Below are 21,256 nucleotides of genomic sequence, written 5' to 3'. Positions count from 1 at the left end.
AGTAGACGAGGATACTGGGAAACAAATAAATCTGAAAATAAACATGAAAGAGCTCTTTAATGTACCATCGGAGCATAAAATAATATAGTTATATATTTAGATCTCAACTCATAAAATAATTTTATGTACTTATTAGAATCCTTTTCTCTCCTATACTATACAATATTAGATATATTTAATTGTTGGGTTAGTTGGAAGAGTATAGAAGAGATCAAACAAACTGATCTTAGATATGGTTTAGAAAGATCAATAAGAAATAAAATTGGCTTATGCTCTCATCTCTACAACATCTTCTTTGTTCTGTATAATGCACGTCTGTTTTCCCAGTGCCTGGTCCCGTATCAGCTATCTACTTCACTCTGCTTGTACCACTAATTCTACCATGTAGGGAATGGGAGGAACTTCCAGATTGCCATTTGATTGTTCATAAATCTTTATCAACAACAATGCATTCTAGCAATCCTGTTCTTAAAACTATATTTCAGTAGTTTCTAAATCATTTAAAATTATTTAAAAAGCAAAACTTATGAAAATTAATAGCTAATGTTTATTATGTAATCATAAATTCTTTTCATATTTATATTTCAACAATGTGTGTGTGTGTGTGTGTGTGTGTGTGTGTGTGTGTGTGTGTGTGCTCGTGTATGTGTGCATGTGAGCATGGTGGTGCCTTGTTTTTTTTACTGACACAGGTAAAAGTGGAGGTTCAAGGTCATCACTGGGATATTCTTTTCAATTGTTTCTTTATCTTATATTTTGAGACACTGTCTCTCAATAAACCTGTTGCATTTCAGCAAGATAGGCTAACAAAGCCCTAATTACCACCTCTCTTTGCCTTGCTCAGTGTTGAAGTTAAAGGTGCTCCCACCACATCCAGCTTTTTATAGTACTGCTGAGGATCCTCACTCACTCGGGTTTTCATGCTTATCCAGTACACACTTTACTCACTCACTCACTAATTCCTCTCGCCAGCTTCCACAATAAATTTTTAACACTTATCCAATTATTAACTAATTATTTTCTCCATTTTGAAATGGAGAAAAATAAATAAGATTATTAAAATTAATCAAACAAAATTTTAGAAAAATATGGTGTTAGAGAGTGGTGGTATAAAGGAATTCAAAACTACGGCCTGATTTACATGTTCACTGAAAAATTATTTAGAAAACTTCTACTATTCACACTGGACAAACAGTGGCTTCTATGAGTGTCAGAAATCTGTCTCTGTCTTACAGTTTCAACAACTCAGATTGGCAGGACATATGTATCTTACCTATGTTTGGATGAAGATTAAAATCAGAACAACAACAACAAAAATAAAACCAGAATATCATTTGACTCAGTAAATCAGAGACTGGAACTCTCTTTGATTCAATGTTCTCTGTTCACACAATAGGAAAAATGTTTATTTCAAACATGAAGGATTGGGCAAGGAATGACAGACACAGTAAGTACAGGAAACGTCCTACTGTGTCCAACCATATGGAGGGGCTTTGACGATGACTTTCTCAGAGTCTTTGCCACTGTGAAAGAAATGCCACATGCTAAAAGCAAAGCTCAGAACCAAAATCCCCAATTATAATCAGCTATCAAGGAGTCTCCAAAAAAAAAAAAAAACTGAAAAAAAAAGACTGAACTCACAAATGAGAGAAGATGGACAGAACCAAGTAGGATTGATATGATGAGTGACCAAGTGAGGCTTTAAAAGACTTACAAATAATTAAGTTGTAAAAATGATATTGTGGCACAGTAGACATTCAAGCAGTTTACACATCAATTCCTAGAGTTTCAGAAGAATGAATATAAGTAAATACGCTGAAATAGAAAAGGCCATTGCTCTATTCACAACAAAAAAGCATAATTATGTATGTGTGGCATCAGTTAGTTACCATGGAATCTCACATGATGTCATAAATTTGACATTCCAAATTCAGAGCTAGACGAAACCAGAGAAGTGATAGGAAATGGAGCTGGGGAGATGAGGACTTTCTTAACAACAAAAGAATCCCAACAGTTGACAAAATGAGCCAAACATCTTTGAAACAGAAAAAGAAAGTGAGTGACTGAAATACCCTAGAATCTTATCAAGAAGCTGAGGACACAAAAACATTAGTCCACCTTTTCTTTCTGGGAATGCTCTGCAAAAATAAATAAATCCAGACCATAGCAACACTTAAAAGGGAGTGGAGGAAACAGAAGAAAGAGGTAGAGTGGGAGAGTGTAGGTCAACCTAGTAACTCAGCCTTTGTTGAGCATATGGTCATAGTTAATATGAAGTATATACAATAATTCTGCAGAACAGAGACATAAACCGTAAAATTCAGTGCTCAGAGAGCTTTGTACAAAGACAGAGTAATGTTCCCCTCCGGTACTGCACCAAGATTGGGTTGAGCTGAGTTTTAGGGATTAATGAAGAGAAACTGGTTTATAGAGAAGTGACCAGGGAAAAGCTACTTATCTTAAATGGAACATAACAGGAAGGGTGGTGAGCATGGGAGTAGAAGGTAGCAGGGATCCATCCTGAGGCTCCTGATATGACGGGGTGAATATAGAGTTGACCCAGGAATGAAGCTTAACTATGCTTACATTCCATAAGAGAGAGAAATCTGGAAATGTGAAGGCTTTAAAAGGCAAGAACAGTGACCTGAGACCTAACACAGAGCTGAAGTATGGGTGGAATTAACTATCTTTTCGATCTAGAAGTGATAGAATATTATGAAAGCTGAAATGGGGTATGGGAGTTAGTGGAAAGAAGTCAAGTCACTTCAATAATTATGCAGCTAAGCCACTGCTTGAAATCACATTCTCATTCAGCTAACATGGGTAAAATGACTCCTGGGCAGATACAGGGAATAGATAGGAGAATACAGAAATTTTCTGAGAGGACTTTGGTCTAAATTATTACGATGTTCCATAAACTGGGGCTTACCACTAGTATTAGTCACAGTATACATCTGAATTAGCATGAAACAAATTGTCCCCTGAAAAGCATTTTCCAATCAAAAAAGAAAACATTATTTTATTAGGTTTCCATGAAAGAAGTGGCCATCGTATCTGCTCTTGATTTTTACCTATTAGTTTCTTAGTAGAAAATCCCTTTTTTTCAGATAGATGCTAAAGAAATTTGACATTAATAATAGATGTTTTACCAATAAATCTATATAAGATTAAAGTCCTTGTTTGTAAAATTCAAATTAATTTTGGCTAGGGTCAGTTAAATGAGTTTCTGTTTTATATGGAAAATGAAGTTTCATAATCATCAGTCCTCAGAAAAAGAGGTTAAGGAAAAGTTTTTCTTCATAAGCAACTTCATACTTAAATCCAAGTGTTGCTGACCCCTGAAAGATACTCATTACGTTTCTCATGTTATTTTTAATGATAAACACTGTTCATATCCTGAGCCGATAAAATGAACCATATAACAACAGGCTTATGTAATTTTTCATTTATAAACTACATTCTTTTCTTATACTTGTTAGAATGGAACAGAAATCATGTCTAAAGTTTACATATATTTATGATGTCAGCCAAAAGACAAAATTTAGGTTTTATTTATTCTGTTTTATATCCAAACCCAAGGTTTCTAATGTCTCTGAGAATCAAAATTAATAAACATTCTTTGTTTCCATATTAAGAATGAGCCTGGGATGAGGTACTCAAAAGAGAGTCTAGATGCAGAGAAAAGAAAAGATCCTGACAAAAATGGAGGTCGTCTGAGCACTCAGGTGAGCTACCTTGCATAGCACAGCTGAAAGAAAGAGCAGAAAACACAATGAACAAAAGCAACGGGGAAGCTTCGGAAGAGACACGTGAGCCATATAGATCTGCACCAAGGGCTAACTAAGGTCCTAGTGAAGAGGTTAGGGATATACTCAGGAGAAGCTGGCCCTTGCCCTCCCTTCAGTCCACAGCCTCCCTGTTCATGCAGAATGTGAAGTACAGAAATACAGTCTCCACCACTAGGCCAACAGGAGGAGACTGGTCGATTCAGATCAGGGAGGGAAGGGAAGTCTGGCCATCACATTGACCCATTTTCTGCACAATCTTTCAGATGAGGCGTGCAGCCTATCCGAATCACCCGCTGAGATGTTGCCCCATGCGGTTTCACCACATCTGTAGACGCTGCCTTTGTGCAGCTGAGGGAACTAGCCCCTGTCGCACAATACGCATTTATATTCACATGTGCCTGTTGTGGGAGCAGGGCCGGCAGATCACCATGATCAGGGTGAGCAGAGATTGAATGACTAATTTGGGAGGGGAGCCCCAGGCATCCTGGGTAGGGGAAGGATATGGGACAGAAACTAGTCCACATACCTCTCCAAGGTGTCATCATGAAACAGGCTGGAAGGTTATATGCACTTGGGTGTATCTGTCATAGAGCCGTGGCTTGGGTGTCAGCTGCCCTCACTTTACAGTATGGTAAAATCATAGATATGTCATTTTAGCCTCTATCACTAGGCTTATCTTTAAGGGAGGATGTGGGGAAAAAGGAGAAAATATGACTAACTCTATTACACACAATAGCAGAAGAGTCACAGGTGAAAAACTCTGAGCCCCTCCAAGGCTTTGTTAAGATTGAATGCTCAATGCTCTTCTCGGTGGACCTCCACTTTGTTACTTCATAATGAGGTTAAGATTGGGCCAAAGCAAGAAACAGTACAGCCAAGACCTAGAATGAATCAGGGCTCATAGAAATGGAGGGTGTGGGGGAGGCATCTTTCCATTGGTTTCTGCTGTTTTTAGCCTGACATGGTCATCTTATGGGAACATACATATAAGGGGTAATGGTTAAGAATTAAATAGCTGGGTCTCTTCTCTTACTCAGGGATCTCAAGAATTACCTGTGCCTAATACAGACTCCCGAGGGTACGTGGTGCGAAATCAGTGGTCCCGAACATCACGGAGCCCATCCACCGGAGCTCCATCTGTAGAAGAGCCCAGAAGCAAGAGTACAGTTGTTAAGGTATTGATTATGAAAAGGAACGATAAAAGAAGAGTGGGTGATGATGACTTCTATCTAATGGGACTTATCTTTCAAAGTGATCAGGGCCTGGTTGGGATAAATTACTTGATTGTAGCTAATTTAGAAACACCCAGGTAAACCAAATTGACCATTGAGTTTTAAACACAGCCTTAAGGTCTAGCTCTGTTTTCTGTCCTATGTTTCTGTCCATATAAGAAACACAACTGAGTACCCATGGCTCTCAGAAAAGGGATTAAAAAATTCAATCAGCAAAAGAGAAACATTAAATATCATCATATGTGCTTTTAGACTCTTAACCAAGGCCTCTCCACCTAAGCAAATTTATGAGATTCTTTTTGGAGGGATAGAAAAGACTCAATCCCTGGGCATATACACCAATACACCTATTCTGTCGGGCTTAGTACAGTAATCTCACCAAGAATATTTCTTCCCATACATGTGAAACAAACATAAATTGAGGTAATATGCGATTGTTTAACATTTTGCAGTGCTGTATCAGTAAAGTTATTCTTCTTCTAGAGTTGCCCCTTCATACTTAGGAAGATAATCACCTCTGCTGTTATCTGATAGCATACCAAGACTGAAGACATGTGACTCCCCAGCTTTCCCAGCAATCACATGCTTAGTTGTCCCAGGGCTAAGAGATCCATAGAGGATCGGGATAAGTGGAGCATTCTATTGACAGTATCTTAACAGTGTCTCCTGTAGTTTGTGCATGAAGCTGCCTAGAGTCACTGAGTGAGGCGAGGTCTAAATGATTTGTGCTGCTTAAGGATAAAAGAACTTGATCCTATATACTCAAAACCAAACAGCATGTGCTACAATGAGCACCTGTGATATGCATGCTTGAGGTGCAGGCAGAGAGGTAGAGGATGAGAACAGAGCAGTCTATTTAACAGTAATATCCAATGTCTGAAGACTAGAAATGCTTGGCTGCTTTACGGTCTACTTAAAGGAGCTAGAATGAACTAGGATTTAAGATCGAGGAATCAGCTAGGGCTAGGAGATGTAATGTGGGAAATAGGGATGTGAATCCCTATGGTCCTGGACTTTAACCCCTATTTCATTAGCAGGCCCCCAACAGTGCCGCGACCTCTAGAACTTCCTCTGCCTCCCCCAGCCACCACGAGACATCGCCTCCACCTCAGGCAACAGAGAAGCCCTCCACACAGCAGACTCCACAGACCAGACCTGTCACCACAGTTGAATCACAACCTCCCACACCTCCAGAAGCAGAGCACAACAACAGGCGGACTTCGAAAATGTATGCGAACACTGATAACTGGGCTCACAGGGAGAGCAGAGAGCCTAGAGACTATGCTCACAGCTGTGACTCCCGAGAGCTGATGCCTAAGAGTACTCGAGAGTATCCACGAACTCCTCCTACTGAGTGGAAGTCCTACGCCCAACGCCGTATGCAATATGCCACCTCTATGGACGTGGACCCGGAATGTCTGAATGAAGCCCAGCAGCGGCATAAGCAGCAGTTGGAGGAAGATGAGGTGGATGAGGCGTACTGGTCATCCGTGAGCATGCTGTATGAGAAGATGCCTAACTGTGCGCGGCCCAGGCCGGTGAGAGTGCCAAGACCTCTGGCACCCCAGGTTCCCTTCTTCCTGTCCCTCAACTCCCTCCCACTTATTGCCTTGAGAAGTCCTTCCTAGTCTTTCTCACCTTAGTCCTCTTTCCCTTACCAGCTGCATCCCTACCACTTTCTATATGTGTTGACTCTCCTTTCCTTGACCTTCTCCACAGCCTAAACCCAAGCATGCCATCACCATTGCTGTTTCTTCCCGGGCACTTTTCAATATGGTGGATGACAGGAAAATCTATGAAGAAGAGGGTCTGGAAAAGTACATGGAGTATCAGATCACCAATGAGAACGTCATCCTGACCCCAGGGCCAGCATTTCGGTTTGTCAAGGTACTGTGTGAACTGCCTTTCATTCCCATTAGGGACTCTGAATGGCAAGAGATGGCCCCAGTAGGACCTGAGAGTTTGTCTATTCACCCCAACAATCATGAATACCATCTTTATCATTCTCGCCTCATTCTTGTTGACAAAGTCCCAAAGACATCTAGAATTATCGAGAAAGCGATTTCTTTAGCCTGAATCTACTGTTTTAGATCTTTATTTTCTTAAATGGAGCTTTAGTCATCCAACAACCTTTAACAAAAGCCTGTTTCCACCATAAAAAATGAGTTAGGTAGGAAGTAATAAGGAGCCAGTGGTCCTGATTAGTGGAAAGAAAATGCCTTATTAAAATGATGGAATCCACTTTAGCTGGTCTGACCCTAAATATATCAAGAAAATCAAGATGCTCCTGACACTTAGCATCAGGAATGTGTACTAAAATTTGTAGTGCTAATAATTAATCTTTCACATAAGTTATAGGATTATTACATGATCAATCATATAACGATGGGAAAGCAAATGACAGCTCTATGGGTTTGGGGTAAAAGGTGCTTGCAGGACAAGTAGAACCATGGAGAGAAACCACAAGCCTGTGAAAAACATATGTTTTAACAAATGTTTTAAAAAATAGATTAAGGGGCTGGAAAGAAGGGTGTGGTATTAAAAGCTGACATTGTTCTTGAACCCAGGACTTTGGTTTCCAATACTCACATAGGGCAGCTCACAACCATCTCCAGTTCCAGGGAATCTGACACTTTCTAGAGAACTGGTTCTCAACCTGTGGTTCACAAACCCCTGGTGAAACACTAGCTCCAAAGTATTTACATTAAGAATCATAATACTAGCAAAATTACAGTTATGAAACAGCAAAGAAAATAATTTTATGTTTGGGGTTTACCACAACATGAGGAACTGTATTAAAGAGTCTCAGCATTAGGAAGTTTGACTACCTGCATTCTGACATATAATCCCAACACACACACAATTTTAAAATAAATTAATGTTAAAATTAAAATAAATGAGTCACAGCCAACAATCTCAAGTAGAACATACAAAAACAGGAATAAAAAAATTTAAATTATCAATCTGCCTCAGTCTCCTGCCAGCAGGAGTGACATGTAAATTCCCAAATCATTCCAAATTTCTTGCAATAAGATCAGAATATACAAACTTAAATAGGCAAGTGAGAAGGCAAATCACAAAGTGGATACCCTGATCTTTTTCCATACCTACCTCTGAGATAATTCTAGAAAACAGAATGTTGTGATAGCATCCCATAGACACTGCTTATCCATGCCATGGGCATTAACTGAGGCCTATATGTGGGAATCAGAAAATACGGGAACAGTGGTATAACCATGTCTTAAAGGAGTACTGATTTCTCAGCCAGTACTGTGTGTAGTTTTATTCTGACCCTGATGAGGTGTTTTTCCTCTTGCTGCCTAACTTAGCCCACCTCACCTGTGTTTGTAACCTGCAGGCACTGCAGCATGTCAACACTAGACTCCGTGATCTGTACCCTGATGAACAGGACTTATTCGATATAGTACTCATGACTAATAACCATGCCCAAGTGGGAGTACGGCTTATAAACAGCGTCAATCACTATGGTAAGTAAAATAAATACTATGTGGAGGACCAGCTCACAGCTCTGCAAAAAAAAAAAGAAGCCATGCTATTTTGCTAACTGTGGCTTAAACCATTGCAGCGTCTTTGATACCAACACCCCCTTCTGTGTGGGGAATGTTTATTTGCCTATGTCAGAACAAGAAAGGCCATGTTCATTTTTAACTTCAGCACAGAGTTGGGCTCAAAGCTCTGGATTTAACTTGTCAAGTGTGAATTTCAAAGTCTTAATCCCAGGTCCTCAATATATTTCTCTGCTTTATGTTTTTCACTTCTGAACTTGACTTCAAGGAGCCTTCAGCCTGGAGGCTTTTTCTATGGGATCAAACTTTTTCCTCACCACAGATCCATGTTATGGGTTTAAAGATTTTTCATCTCCCCTTCCAGCTCTTAAGCTGGAACTCTCCTGGCTGCTCTCTTGCCCACATACAAATCCATATTCTTACCAGTAAATTTGTCTTTTATTATTTTACCTAGAAAATTGCATTGGCACTGGCCTTTATTTCCATCAATGTGTCACTTTCTTGTAAAGTTTCCTTTTTTTATTTTTTTTTTCTACTATTAAATGACCTAACATTCTATTTGGAATGCCATTGTCTTGCTTTCTAGTAGGGGATCTAATTGTGATCCCTTACTAGAGTCAGGTTTAACTGGTGCACATAGAGATTCTAGGTTTAAATTAGGTATATTTATAAATAACAAAGGTGTATTACAAGATATCGAGTCTTATTTTATTATTTCACATGATCCTATTTATAAAATATGAAATGTATTTTAATAATGGAACCTTCATAATGGTATGAATTGAAGAGAGAGAATGAATGTCAAAGGCTATGAGGGGCATATAATATTCAATAAATGAAGTTTATTTTAATAATTTTGTTTGTTTTGATATAGGCTTTTGCTGTATAGCCCAGGTTAACTCTCGACCCTCTTGCCTTAGTTTTCCAGTTTGGATTATAGCTACACACCATAAGCGAGTCTTATTGAAATAAGCCTGGTGTATCTGGTCTTAAGCATGTTAAACACACTGAGGTTTCCAGCTTCAGGAATCATAATTACTAAAATATGAATTCTGCTGATGAACCAATTGGGATACCTTTCCAATTGGTTTTATAACCTTTTGTTTTGGCAGACTTAGTTATGGCCCTCTTTAGAGTACAGAAGACAATCTTTGTCTATCTCTGCTGTGGTCTTTGTTACAAGTCTCACACCTGGCTCCACTGTAAACTGGGATCACTTTAAGAAAAAAGTACACTGTTTTCATTCAGTTTTGAATTCCTAATGTCAATACATATTTTCTAGAACATTCCATTCATGTTATGTAGGGGTTTTATATGATCCATTTTTGAGTTGATTATGCCCAACATTGGGTCAAGTAAAATTTGATAATATTTTGTTGACACCAAAGCAGATACTCCTACCATATTTTTGATAGATGTCCTTGTTTCTTCAAACAGCTGAGCAGACTCCACATTTTGCTTTACCTAGCATAGTTAACTAGTTTATAGTAAATTTAAAGATGACTTTAAGCACATAGACTTTTATCATATGCATGATAGTCTCATATCGATGAATACATTTTTTCAAATATAATCCTGAGCTCAGATTCTTCTACATAAATCTTAACTAAAATTTTGTATTATTTCCTTAAAATAATACCTTCAGAAAAGGAATTCCATGTTAAAAGGTATAAACCTCTAAAACCTCTTAAGAGATACCATTAACTCAGTTTTTTGTTTTGTTTTGTTTTGTTTTGTTTTGTTTTGCATTAGAGTATTGAACCTTAGGCCTCATGTGTTCTGGTCAAGTGACTGACCATTGAGTTATATATCTATGCTCATTAAATCTTTCTAGACAACTTGTACCAATTCATTCTTTCATTCTCTGTATATGTGGGTGCTTTCTTTACAGAATTTTTTTGAACACTTGATTTTTTTTCTTCTTGGGAGGTATTTAAAAGTATATTAATTAGATATCGCTGGCATAAGCTTATAATGCTAATTTTCTGGGAGACTGTGGCAAGAGGCTTGTGTTCAAGACTTACTTGTGCTACTCAGCAATATAGCACGTTGAAAGGAAGTATGGGCAACTTAGATATACCTTACTTAATAACTTTAAAAAGTTAAGTGGATGTGGTAGTTCATTGGTAAAGATATCTATTAATATTCTAATTGTTAATAGCTGTAATCAAATATTCTAGTCAAAAAGGAGTGAAAATTTCACATTATCTTTAGAAAATAGTTTAAATTCTGGAGTTACTTACTACATGTATTTCAGTGAAGAAATGTAGAAACAGCATTTAAGATGGGGCCATACCATAAAGGCTCCTTTCAATAAGCAAGGAGGAAAAGAGAGAACTGTCCTAGTGAGTTACACATGTGGGTGGAAGACTGCCCTTTGTCTATGAACTAGTGGGCTGGGCAAGTCTTTTTAGCATCCTTTTCTATAAGGAGGATAATATCCACCATGCTGTTTTGAGTACACTGACATTGTGCATGTGAATATGCTCCATAAACTATAGTGTACCAAACATAGAGTATGAATTATCTGAGAGGTTCTTATAATTTTGGTGTTGTAAAGTCAGTAATTCATAACATCAGTTAGACTTACAAATGAACTCACATGGATTTACTAATACATTTATTGCTACAGTAAATGTCATTTGTATAAATGTTGTATCTTTATGAACCATAACCCTGCCTTTCTCACCTGACAATAGGTCTTTTAATCGACCGCTTCTGTTTGACGGGCGGAAAAAGCCCCATTGGCTATTTGAAGGCCTATCTTACCAACTTGTATCTTTCTGCGGATTCTGATAAAGTCCAAGAAGCAATAAAAGAAGGTAATGACCTGGGTTTATTCTCCTAGTTCATGAGGTTTATAGAGATTGTCAGCTTAGGTGGCTTAGAACTTATTGAGTCTTCTGTTACGGCTTTTACACATGTGGCACCCCTTATGTTTGTTCTACAAGTACTTCACGTTCCTGGAAGGGAACACTCTCAGTGATTATAACACAACTCATTTTCACCTCTCATTGCTGTATAAAACAGAGTCTATGAGTACATATTCGTTCTGAGATATGTAGTCGTAGATAAGAGCAGAATTAGGTGTCAAATAGCTACAGAAGAAACATCACTGTTGGGTAGAAGCTTTTACTGTGAGAAACTAAAATCTATGGGCTTAAGAATAGTACTAATCTATCCCTATGATGTCAGGCATTGCCTCTGCAACCATGTTTACTGGAACCAAGGACATCGCTTACTGTGACACACAGCTCCGCGTGGCCTTTGATGGGGATGCTGTCCTCTTCTCCGACGAGGCTGAACATATTGCCAAAGAACATGGGCTGGACAAGTACTTCCAACATGATACACTCTTTGAAAATAAGCCTCTTGCTCAGGTAAGTTCACCAAGCTCAATTTTCATTTGCTTTTTCTTTTGAATATTAGATATTGTTCATTTTGATGACTTTTAACTGATTTTATGCAGCCTCCTCCACTCTCTTTGCACTTTGCTCTATCTTGCAAATCCTTCCTTTGGGATATGTAGTGCTGACAACTCTGGTTTTGAAATTTAACACTATTTAATTTATCCTTTTGGAAACACTTCTGGTCTTTTGTTACTGATGAGTTAACCCTCTTCTAGTTATTAGTGACACACAGCACAGCCTAGAAGAAGCCTTTTCAAAATCATAAGCCCTCACGAACAGTACGGTCATGTCCAATATACTGCTCTGTTAACTTTTTCTTGGTCTGCCAGTCTGCAACCTCAAATTCAAGACAGGTTTTGTTGTTGTTGTCGTACTGTTTCTTTTTTTTTTTTTTAGAAGAGCTTCGAAATTCAGAGCCTGCATCCAAATAAATAATTAGCCTCCAACATCCCTTATGATATAAAAACAAGTATTTGGAGATTTTGCTTCTTTGGTTTGGGTTTTTGGTTTTATTTTATTTTTAAAATCCATTTCGTGAAGTTTTAACAATTAAGATCTAGAAGGGAGATCTGAACAGAAGGAAGCTTGAAACATAGGAATGGTATCCAGACTGAACTTGAAATGATGAATGATACAGTTTTATTCTTAATCTGCTCCATATAATGTTTAGCAACCTAAAAGATCACGGACCTGCTGGCCTTGCTTCCTCCTGTCCTTCAAATGACATTTAGTCTTCAAGTCTTAGAGTATCCACAGAATCTTTTCAGATATCCTTTGTTAAGTTGGAGCTGCTACCACCCACTATGCATTTTTGAAGATTTGTAGAATGGATGTTGGTTTTGATTAATACCTTTGTACCATTCATTGAGAAAGTCATTGGTTTGGGAGGTCCATTAGGGAAATTCACTGCAGGATCTTCGCTTGTTGAAACAGTCCTCAACAAGTGCAGGTACACTAGAAATGGTCATAGAGTGTGATTATTTCTATATATTCTCTGATCTAGTCTGTAGAATTGTCTGCCTTCATATACATATGAGGCAAGTAGTCTATAATTCACTTGTGAGATCTCAGTTAAGCAGTAGAGTAATAATGCTTTCATAAAATGCATGAAAACATTGCAAATACTTGATGAGCTTTTCTAGACAAGCTACCTAGGCATGGACACCATTTTTAAAAGCTTTCAAATGTGTATTTTATTTTATTATAGTATGTATATTATTTACATATCATATTTTAAATATGTGGGGGGGTTGGAATATGTGTGCCATGTTATGCATACAGAGGATAACGGACAACTTTGTGGAGTCCGTTCTCTCATTCTAGCTTTATGTAAGTTCCAGGAATGTAACTCATGTCTTCATACTCATAAAGCCAAGTGTTTTTTTCTCTTGAACTATCCTGCCAGTCCTCAAAAGGCTTTGAACCCATCTAGTCACTTAATATTTTTCTTAAATTGATTCCTTTCTTGTGCTTATTAGTTTGTGTCCCTCAAAAGAAAAATATCAATTTCCTTTGTCATTTTTACAACCATAAGCTTGTAAATAGTTCATTGTGTTTTTAGTGTTTGTAGAATGTGTCTCCAATTTCATGTTTAATATTAGAAATTACTGTCATTTTTGCCTTGTCATCTATCTATCTATCTATCTATCTATCTATCTATCTATCTATCTATCTATTTATTTAGATCAGTATATGGGCAGTGATTTACCAATTTTTTTTTCTCTCCCCACACAATGCTCAGGCAAGCACAAAGATTTTCTTTGTCACTAGATTTGTTTACTAGGATTCTATACAAATGTTAGCATTTCCCAGGCCCTCATGTTTGGTTGGGCTTTGCAGGAATCATTTGAAAGTCACTCAGATTTAGCACTTGTTATTTTGTCTACTGCTCTTGTTGAGGAGCGTTTCATTGTATAAACATACCACAACTGTTCATCCATGCATGTGCCAAAGGATATTGGATTGCTTACAGGTTTGGGCTATTAAAATGGTGCCGGGGAAATATGTCGGTGGGTAAAGTGCTTCCTGTGTAAGCACAGGGAACCGAGTTAAGATTCCTAGCACAGAGAAGCATCCTGTGCAGCAGCAGATGGGGACAAATATAGAGACCCAAAGCCAGACATCCGGAAACACAAACCTCTAAACGGGATGTTTCTATTAAATACCTCCCCTCCAGCTCAGGGAAACTCGAGGATGGGACGCAGAGAGACTGAAAGAGCCAGAGGAGAGACAAGGCTCTCTAAACCAACCGAGCAATGCTCATGTGCACTCAGGGCCTGTGCAGGTCTGCCCCGGGTCCTCTGCATGTGTGTTAGAGCTTTCAGTTCAGTGATTTATGGGACTCCTAAAAGTATGCACAAGCAGCTCTCTGATTCTTGTGACTTCTCCTGGGGCTCTTTTCCTTCTGCTGGTGTGCCTTGCTCAACTCTGATGTGATGGTTTTTTGTTCTATCTTATATTTTGTTGTGTTAAAAAAAAATAAAATAACTTCTATTACAAAAGATCCCTAGTACGCACATGAGAGCCAGGCTGTACATACCTTCAGCCTCAGTGTTGAGGAAGTGGAGATGATGGACTGGGGGAGCTCGGGCTGGCCAGCCTAGTGAAGACAATGATCTCCAGCTTAGGTGGGAGGATCTCTCAAAAAACAGGGTTGAAGCAGGCCAGGGAGATGGCTCAGCAGGTCTAACTGCTTCCCAGGCAAGCCAGGCAATCTGAGTTTGATCCTCAGAACCCAGGGCAGAAAGAGAGAACCAGCTACTCCAAACTCTCCTCTGACCTTTGACCTCCACATCTAAACCATACATGCACCCATCTGTACTCACATAAAAACAACAGAGAACACACACATGTGTAGTGCATGAACATTCATATATGAACAGTAAATACTTCATTTCTCTGGGTAAATACTTGAAGTTGGCATGGTAGACCCTTCTGTAGGACCCTGTCTAATTGTGAAGAAATTGGAACTATTGTCCAAAGAGCTTGCACAGCACATACAGTATAAAGTCAATTTCAGTTTTTGGATATTTTTGTCTTCTTAGAAGTATTTATGTATGTGTGTGTTTGTATATGCACATTTGCATGTAGGTGCATGTTTGTTCAAGTGCCTGCACGTGTGTGTGCCTGGGTGTGCAGAGGCCAGGTGTTAACTCCAGGTGTCATTCAGATGTTGTCCATCTTGTTATTTAAGACAGGAACTCTTGCTGTACCCAGGGCTGGCTGATTCTGCCTGCCTCACCTCCCCCACCCACCATGCCTCATCTTTTTGATACAGGGTCTATGTGTCCCAGGCTGTCCTTGTGTAACGGAAGGTGGCCTTGAGCTTTTGATTTTTTTAAATTTTTTATTAATTACACTTTATTCATTTTGTATCCCCCCCATAAGCCCCTCCCTCCTCCCCTGCCGATCCCACCCTCCCTCCCCTTTCTGCATGCATGCCACTCCCCAAGTCCACTGATAGGGGAGGTTCTCCTCTCCTTTCTGATCTTAGTCTATCAGTTCTCATCAAAATTGGCTGCATTGTCCTCTACCGTGGCCTGGTAAGGCTGCTCCTCCCTCAAGGGGAGGTGATCAAAGAGCAGGCCAATCAGATTATGTCAGAGGCAGTCCCTCTTCCCATTACTATGTAAACCACTTGGACACTGAACTGCCATGGGCTACATCTGTGCAGGAGTTCTAGGTTATCTCCACGAATAGTCCTTGGTTGGAGTGTGAGTCTCTGGGAAGTTCCCTGTGTTCAAATTATCTTGTTCTGTTGCTCTCCTTGTGGAGTTCCCATCCCCTCCAGCTCTTACTATTTCCCACTTCTTACATAAAATTCCATTCACTCTGCCCATCAGTTGGCCATCAGGCTCAGCATCTGCTTTGACAGTCTATACTGCAGAAGCTTTCAGAGGCCCTCTGTGGCAGGTTTCAAGGTTGTTTCCTGTTTTCTTCTGGCTTTCAGAGGCCCTTTGTAGCAGGTTCCGAGGTTGTTTCCTATTTTCTTTTTCTTCTGATGTCCATCCTCTTTGCCTTTCAGGATGGGGATTGAACATTTTAGTTAGGGTCCTCTCTTTTGCTTAGTTTGTTTAGATGTACAGATTTTAGTGGGTTTATTCTATGTTGTATGTTTATATGAGTGAGCATATACCATGCATGTCTTTTTGCTTCTGGGACAACTCACTCAGGATGATCCTTTCCAGGTCCCACCATTTACCTGCAAATTTCATGATTTCCTTATTTTTAATTGCTGAGTAATACTCCATTGTATAGATGTACCACAGTTTCTGCATCCATTCTTCAGTTGAGGGGCATCTGGGTTGTTTCCAGCTTCTGGCTATTACAAATAAAGCTGCTACAAACATGGTTGAGCAAATGTCCTTTTTGTGTATTTGAGCCTCTTTTGGGTATATGCCTAGGAGTGGTATGGCTGGATCTTGAGGAAGCGCTATTCCTAGTTGTCTGAGAAAGTGCCAGATTGATTTCCAGAGTGGTTGTACAAGTTTACATTCCCACCAGCAGTGGGAATGTAAACTTTTTATTTATCTTTTCCATGAAGGATCTTTCCTAACATTTTTAACATGATGCCCAAGGTCACTGATTACAGTGACCTTCTTCTAATTCTTCTTCTTCTTCTTCTTCTTCTTCTTCTTCTTCTTCTTCTTCTTCTTCTTCTTCTTCTTTTTCTTCTTCTTCTTTCTCCTCCTCCTCCTCTTCCTCCTTCTCCTCTTATTCTTCATTTTTTTCTGAATTAGGCTTTTTGAGGTTTAAGTGTTCTTTGTAGACTACAGTTTTATCTCCTAGACTTTTTTAAGTGATGTTTATTTATCAATTAAAAATATATTTGAATTTCTTTATGACTTCCTCTTTGCTGGGTGGATTATTTACAGTTAAGGTAAATTAACTGCCAAACATTTGGCGAGATTATCATTTTTTCCCATGTAGTTCTCTGTTACTATGTACTATGAAGCTTTACTTCATTGTGACCAGAAAACCTATTTTGTTTTTTACTTTGTGTGTGTGTGTGTGTGTGTGTGTGCACATGCAAAAGCAGGAGATGGATGTCAGTTGTTTTCACGTATCATTCTCATTCTTGTGTTTTGAGACAGAATCTCTGAACCTTGAATTCACAACAAGACTAGCTGGACAGTAAGCTCTAGGCATCCTCCTGTCTCTGCTTCCCTAATGCTGGGATTAAAGCCATATACTGCCACATCTTCATTTTTATGTGGTTTCTAGAGATCCAAACATGGGTCTTTGAGCTAAAAAGCACTTTTACTACCCACACAACCACTCTAGTTCAGTTTTAGATGGTCAATTATTTTGTTTGCTGTATTCACAAGAAAACAGACAGTACTGATGTATAAAAATATAACGGGATTTATTGATAGATTGAGACAAGGTCTAACTATTTAACTGTCTTAGGGTTTCTGTTGCTATGATGAAAGGCCATTAACAAAAAGCAACTTGGGGAAGTATGGGTTTATTTGGCTTATGCTTCCACAGCACTATGCATCACTGAAGGAAGTCAGGACAGAAACTCAAACAGGGCAGGATCCTGGAGGCAGGAGCTGATGCAGAGGCCATTGAAGGGTGTTGCTTCCTGGCTTGCTCAGTCTACTTTCTTATAGAACCAGGAACACCAGCCCATGGATGCCACTACCCACAGTGGGCTGGGCTCTGCTATATCAACAACTGATTAAGAAAATGCCTTACACCTGGATCTTTTGGAGCATTTTCTCAATTAATGTACCCTCCTTTCAGATAACTCGAGCTGTGTTGAGTTGACATAAGACCAGCCAGAACAACTAACCCCTTGTCAACTTGACACAGAAATACAACACTATTAACACAACCCTTCCTTTAAAAAAAAATTCATCTCCAAACGTCACATTAAAATCATAAGTAACTTTAAAAGTCCCATGGTCTTTACAAATTCAAACACATCAAAATTTCAGTTCCTTTAAAATTTGAATTCTTAAAATTCTAAGTTTCTCAGCTGTGGGCCCCACTAAAATAAAACTAAAATTATATTCACAATCTGAATAAAGCAAAATCAAACTCCCAACAGTATAAACAAATGAATGCCCAATGTCTGGGACATACTCACAATTTTCTGTGCTCCTCCAAAGGGGAACTTCTCCAGCTCTGCCCTCTACAGCACACAGCTTGTCTTCTGGGCTCCTGGTGGGTCCAAATCACCACTCTGCTGCTGATGCTGATCTTGGTCATCATCCCATGGTACTGGTGTCACCAAAACATTGGGGTCGTCTACTGTAACGAGGTTGCACTTTCATCAATAACCTCTCAGAGGTTCTCTTCATGATGCAAAGCTTCAGCTTCCCTGCAATGACCCTTTCAGTCTTGGGCCTTCAACTGCCACTGAGGCTGCATCTTCACAAATGGCTTCTCCTGGCCTGGCCCACTGCCAAGCCTCAGCTGTTCTCCATGACCCCTTTATGCCTTGAAAACTAGTAACACCTTGGGGACTCTGAAACTAAAAAGTTCTGCTGCCAACACAAGGTACAACCATGGCCACCTCTGGGAAACAGCCTGTGTGTTGTTGACTCTCAGGAAACATTTCCTAGAAGATTTCACCTCAACAATGCTAGTCTTTTCTAATAACCACTAAATTCTCAGCTGCAGTCCCCCAGCATCAAGTATTTCAGCAAGGCAAAGGTGTTAACTTTAGCAATCTGGTATCTTGTTAATCACAGCTGATTCTTCAGCCCCAGCTAATCAGAACCATGCCATCTTCAAACAAAATAGCAAACAGTCCCAATAGTCTTTAAACTTCCTTCTGAGACTTCACAAGCCAGGGCTTCATCTTCTGCACTCCTCTTAACATTCTTATCTTCTTATCTTCCAAGTTCCTACAAAACAGCTCATTGAGCTCACAACCCTCAATGGCTTTTGTCACCCAAAGATTCAAATTCCTTCCACAATTCTTCCCCCAAACATATTCAGGTCTGTCATGGCAATATCCAACTACATTGGTACCAATTTGTACTTGTCTTAATTAGGTTTTCATTTGCTTCGATGACCGAAAAGCAAGGGGAAGAATGGATTTATTCCACTTACATTTCCATATCACAGTTCATTGCCAAAGGAAATCAGGACAGGAACTCAAACAGGGAAAGATGGTGGAGACAAGTGCTGATACTGAGACAATAGAGGGTTCTGTAGAACCCAGGACCACCAGTCCAGCAATGGCACCACTCACAATGGGCTGGGCCCTGCCCCATCAATCACCAATTATAGCTGGATCTTAGGAGGGCATTTCTTAAATAGAGGTTTTCTCCTTTCACATAATTCTCATGTCCAGTCAATGTAAGACTAGCCAGCATAGTGACCAAGGCTTTCCTTGAGCTCACTGTGATCCTGCCTCAGTTTCTCAGTTGCTGGGATTACAAGTGTGTTTCCACTGTACCAGACAGTTTTAATCAGTTTGGTATGATGTATTTTGAATCCCATGTATTTAGGATTTTATATATATATTCATATTTGTCAACTCCTCATCTGCATACAATACCCATCTGATAATTCATATATTCCTGATTTTTATAATAATGCTGTACTGTACTGTATATGTTTCTTTACTTTTACCTTCAACCAGCCCATGTCTTTCTATTCATCTTGATTTTGTATTTAAGCATGTGCTTTATGTGTATTTAAGCATGTCCTTTATGCATGTGCGTGCGCATGTGTGTGCATGGACACACACACAGACACATACATACTATAAATAAGCATGTTTTTATAATGAGCCAGGGAAGTGGCTTAGACAATAAGGGAGCTTGCCACCAAGCCCGTTGATCTGAGTTCCATCTTTTTGCAAAGAAAATATAAATCATAGCATCTATATTCAGGCAAAATCTCATTCAAGCAAAGAAGAGATAATGAGCAGTATATTGATAATATACTAAATTGTCAAACATTATTTCCACAAACATTTCCTTGTGAAGACTAGTATTGTGGGACAAGTGTTGGCTAGCATTTCGATGGCTGCATACATTAAGACATAAAGGAGCATAAAATATATTTATTCATGGATTTAAACATAAAACAATGGTAGAGAGTAGAATAAGATAAGAAAAGAAGCAAATATTATGCCTTAATGTAGAAACTATAAAGATATATAAGCTTTAAGACAGGCCTGGACTCAGGCCAAACAAAGGGACAGTAATTTTCAAGGTAAAACGTGCAGCTAACTAAAATTAATATGAAAAAAAAAATGGTGGTTTGGGTGATCAACTGAAGTGCAAATCACCCAGTTACCAGAGATAGTTTATGTCTATTGTTCTGGCTTACTTATTTATAGAATGTTCTTTCACACTTAAAATATCTTTCTCTGGATGGTAAATGATATGGTTATCCTAGATTTATTCCAGGCATGCAAAGGGTTGATTGTGTGTCAGGAAATATCTTCACATAAATGCAGAAGGTTTGGCATGGTCCTGGCAGCCCAGAATCACTGTATGTCAGTCAGCATCATGCGGTTTATAAGGTCATATAAGACCCTGTTTTTGTTTTTTTGATTTTGTTTTTTTTTTCAGTAATCACGTCTTTTCGCTCATGCATGCACAGCTGAGACATACGTTTTCTTTTTCAGGGTCCCCTTAAAGGCTTCCTGGAAGATTTAGGCAAACTGCAGAAGAAATTCTATGCCAAAGACGAACGGTTACTCTGTCCCATCAGGACCTACTTGGTTACAGCCCGGAGTGCAGCTAGTTCTGGCGCCCGTGTGCTCAAGACCCTTCGCCGCTGGGGTCTAGAGATAGATGAAGCTCTTTTCCTGGCTGGGGCCCCCAAAGGTCCCATCTTGGTGAAGATTCGGCCCCACATCTTCTTTGACGACCAGATGTTCCACATCGAATCACTACAGAAATTTGGCACCAGCGGGGCCCATGTGCCTTATGGCGTTGCTCAAAAACGCAACTAGGACTAAGGATGATCGGGAGGAAAAAATAAACAATGGCAGTCTGGTACTACAAATGGCACTTGTTTTGGATGTCTAGAGTAATTAGGTATTTACGAGGATCGAAAACCACAAAACTTAGCTTTTTTTTTTCTTTTTTCTTTTCTTTTTTGTTATTTTTTGTGGTGTTTTTCTGAAAACATTTTGAACTGTGAAGCTATGGTCAAGCGACTTCTCTTAAGTTTAAGGATGTTGAATCCCATTGCACTTATCTGTGTAAGTTGTAATGGTGGCTCTTTAGATAAGTTTAGAACTTGGATATTTAAGATGTTTCACAAGAAACTTAATTTCAAAAAACTTTGTTCATTTTTTTTTTAGTGTTAGCAAGCTAAACGAA

The 21,256-nt window shown here is 39.1% G+C and overlaps 1 protein-coding gene across 7 annotated transcripts; it reads left to right on the top strand.

The window, feature by feature from the left end:
- Positions 1 to 1,968: 1,968 nt before the first annotated feature.
- On the top strand, positions 1,969 to 20,883 carry Nt5c1b (5'-nucleotidase, cytosolic IB). 7 transcript variants are annotated; one of them, XM_055625715.1, is made up of 10 exons: positions 2,023 to 2,055; positions 3,636 to 3,725; positions 4,052 to 4,225; positions 4,826 to 4,963; positions 6,058 to 6,558; positions 6,740 to 6,907; positions 8,379 to 8,508; positions 11,247 to 11,369; positions 11,743 to 11,927; positions 20,554 to 20,883. In XM_055625715.1, the coding sequence occupies exons 1-10, from the start codon at positions 2,023 to 2,025 to the stop codon at positions 20,881 to 20,883; spliced, it is 1,872 nt and encodes a 623-aa protein (XP_055481690.1). The 7 variants fall into 7 exon arrangements, with proteins under 7 accessions (XP_055481720.1, XP_055481713.1, XP_055481690.1 ...); XM_055625722.1 differs by having other exon boundaries at positions 6,055 to 6,510; XM_055625707.1 differs by having other exon boundaries at positions 6,055 to 6,558.
- The last annotated feature ends 373 nt before the right edge of the window (positions 20,884 to 21,256 follow it).

Source organism: Psammomys obesus, unplaced genomic scaffold (assembly GCF_907164565.1).
Source record: "Psammomys obesus unplaced genomic scaffold, mPsaObe1.curated_primary_1811, whole genome shotgun sequence".
Lineage (NCBI taxonomy): Eukaryota > Metazoa > Chordata > Mammalia > Rodentia > Muridae > Psammomys > Psammomys obesus.
The sequence above is the reverse complement of the archived record's forward strand: the minus strand, read 5'-3'. Positions and strand labels throughout refer to the sequence as shown.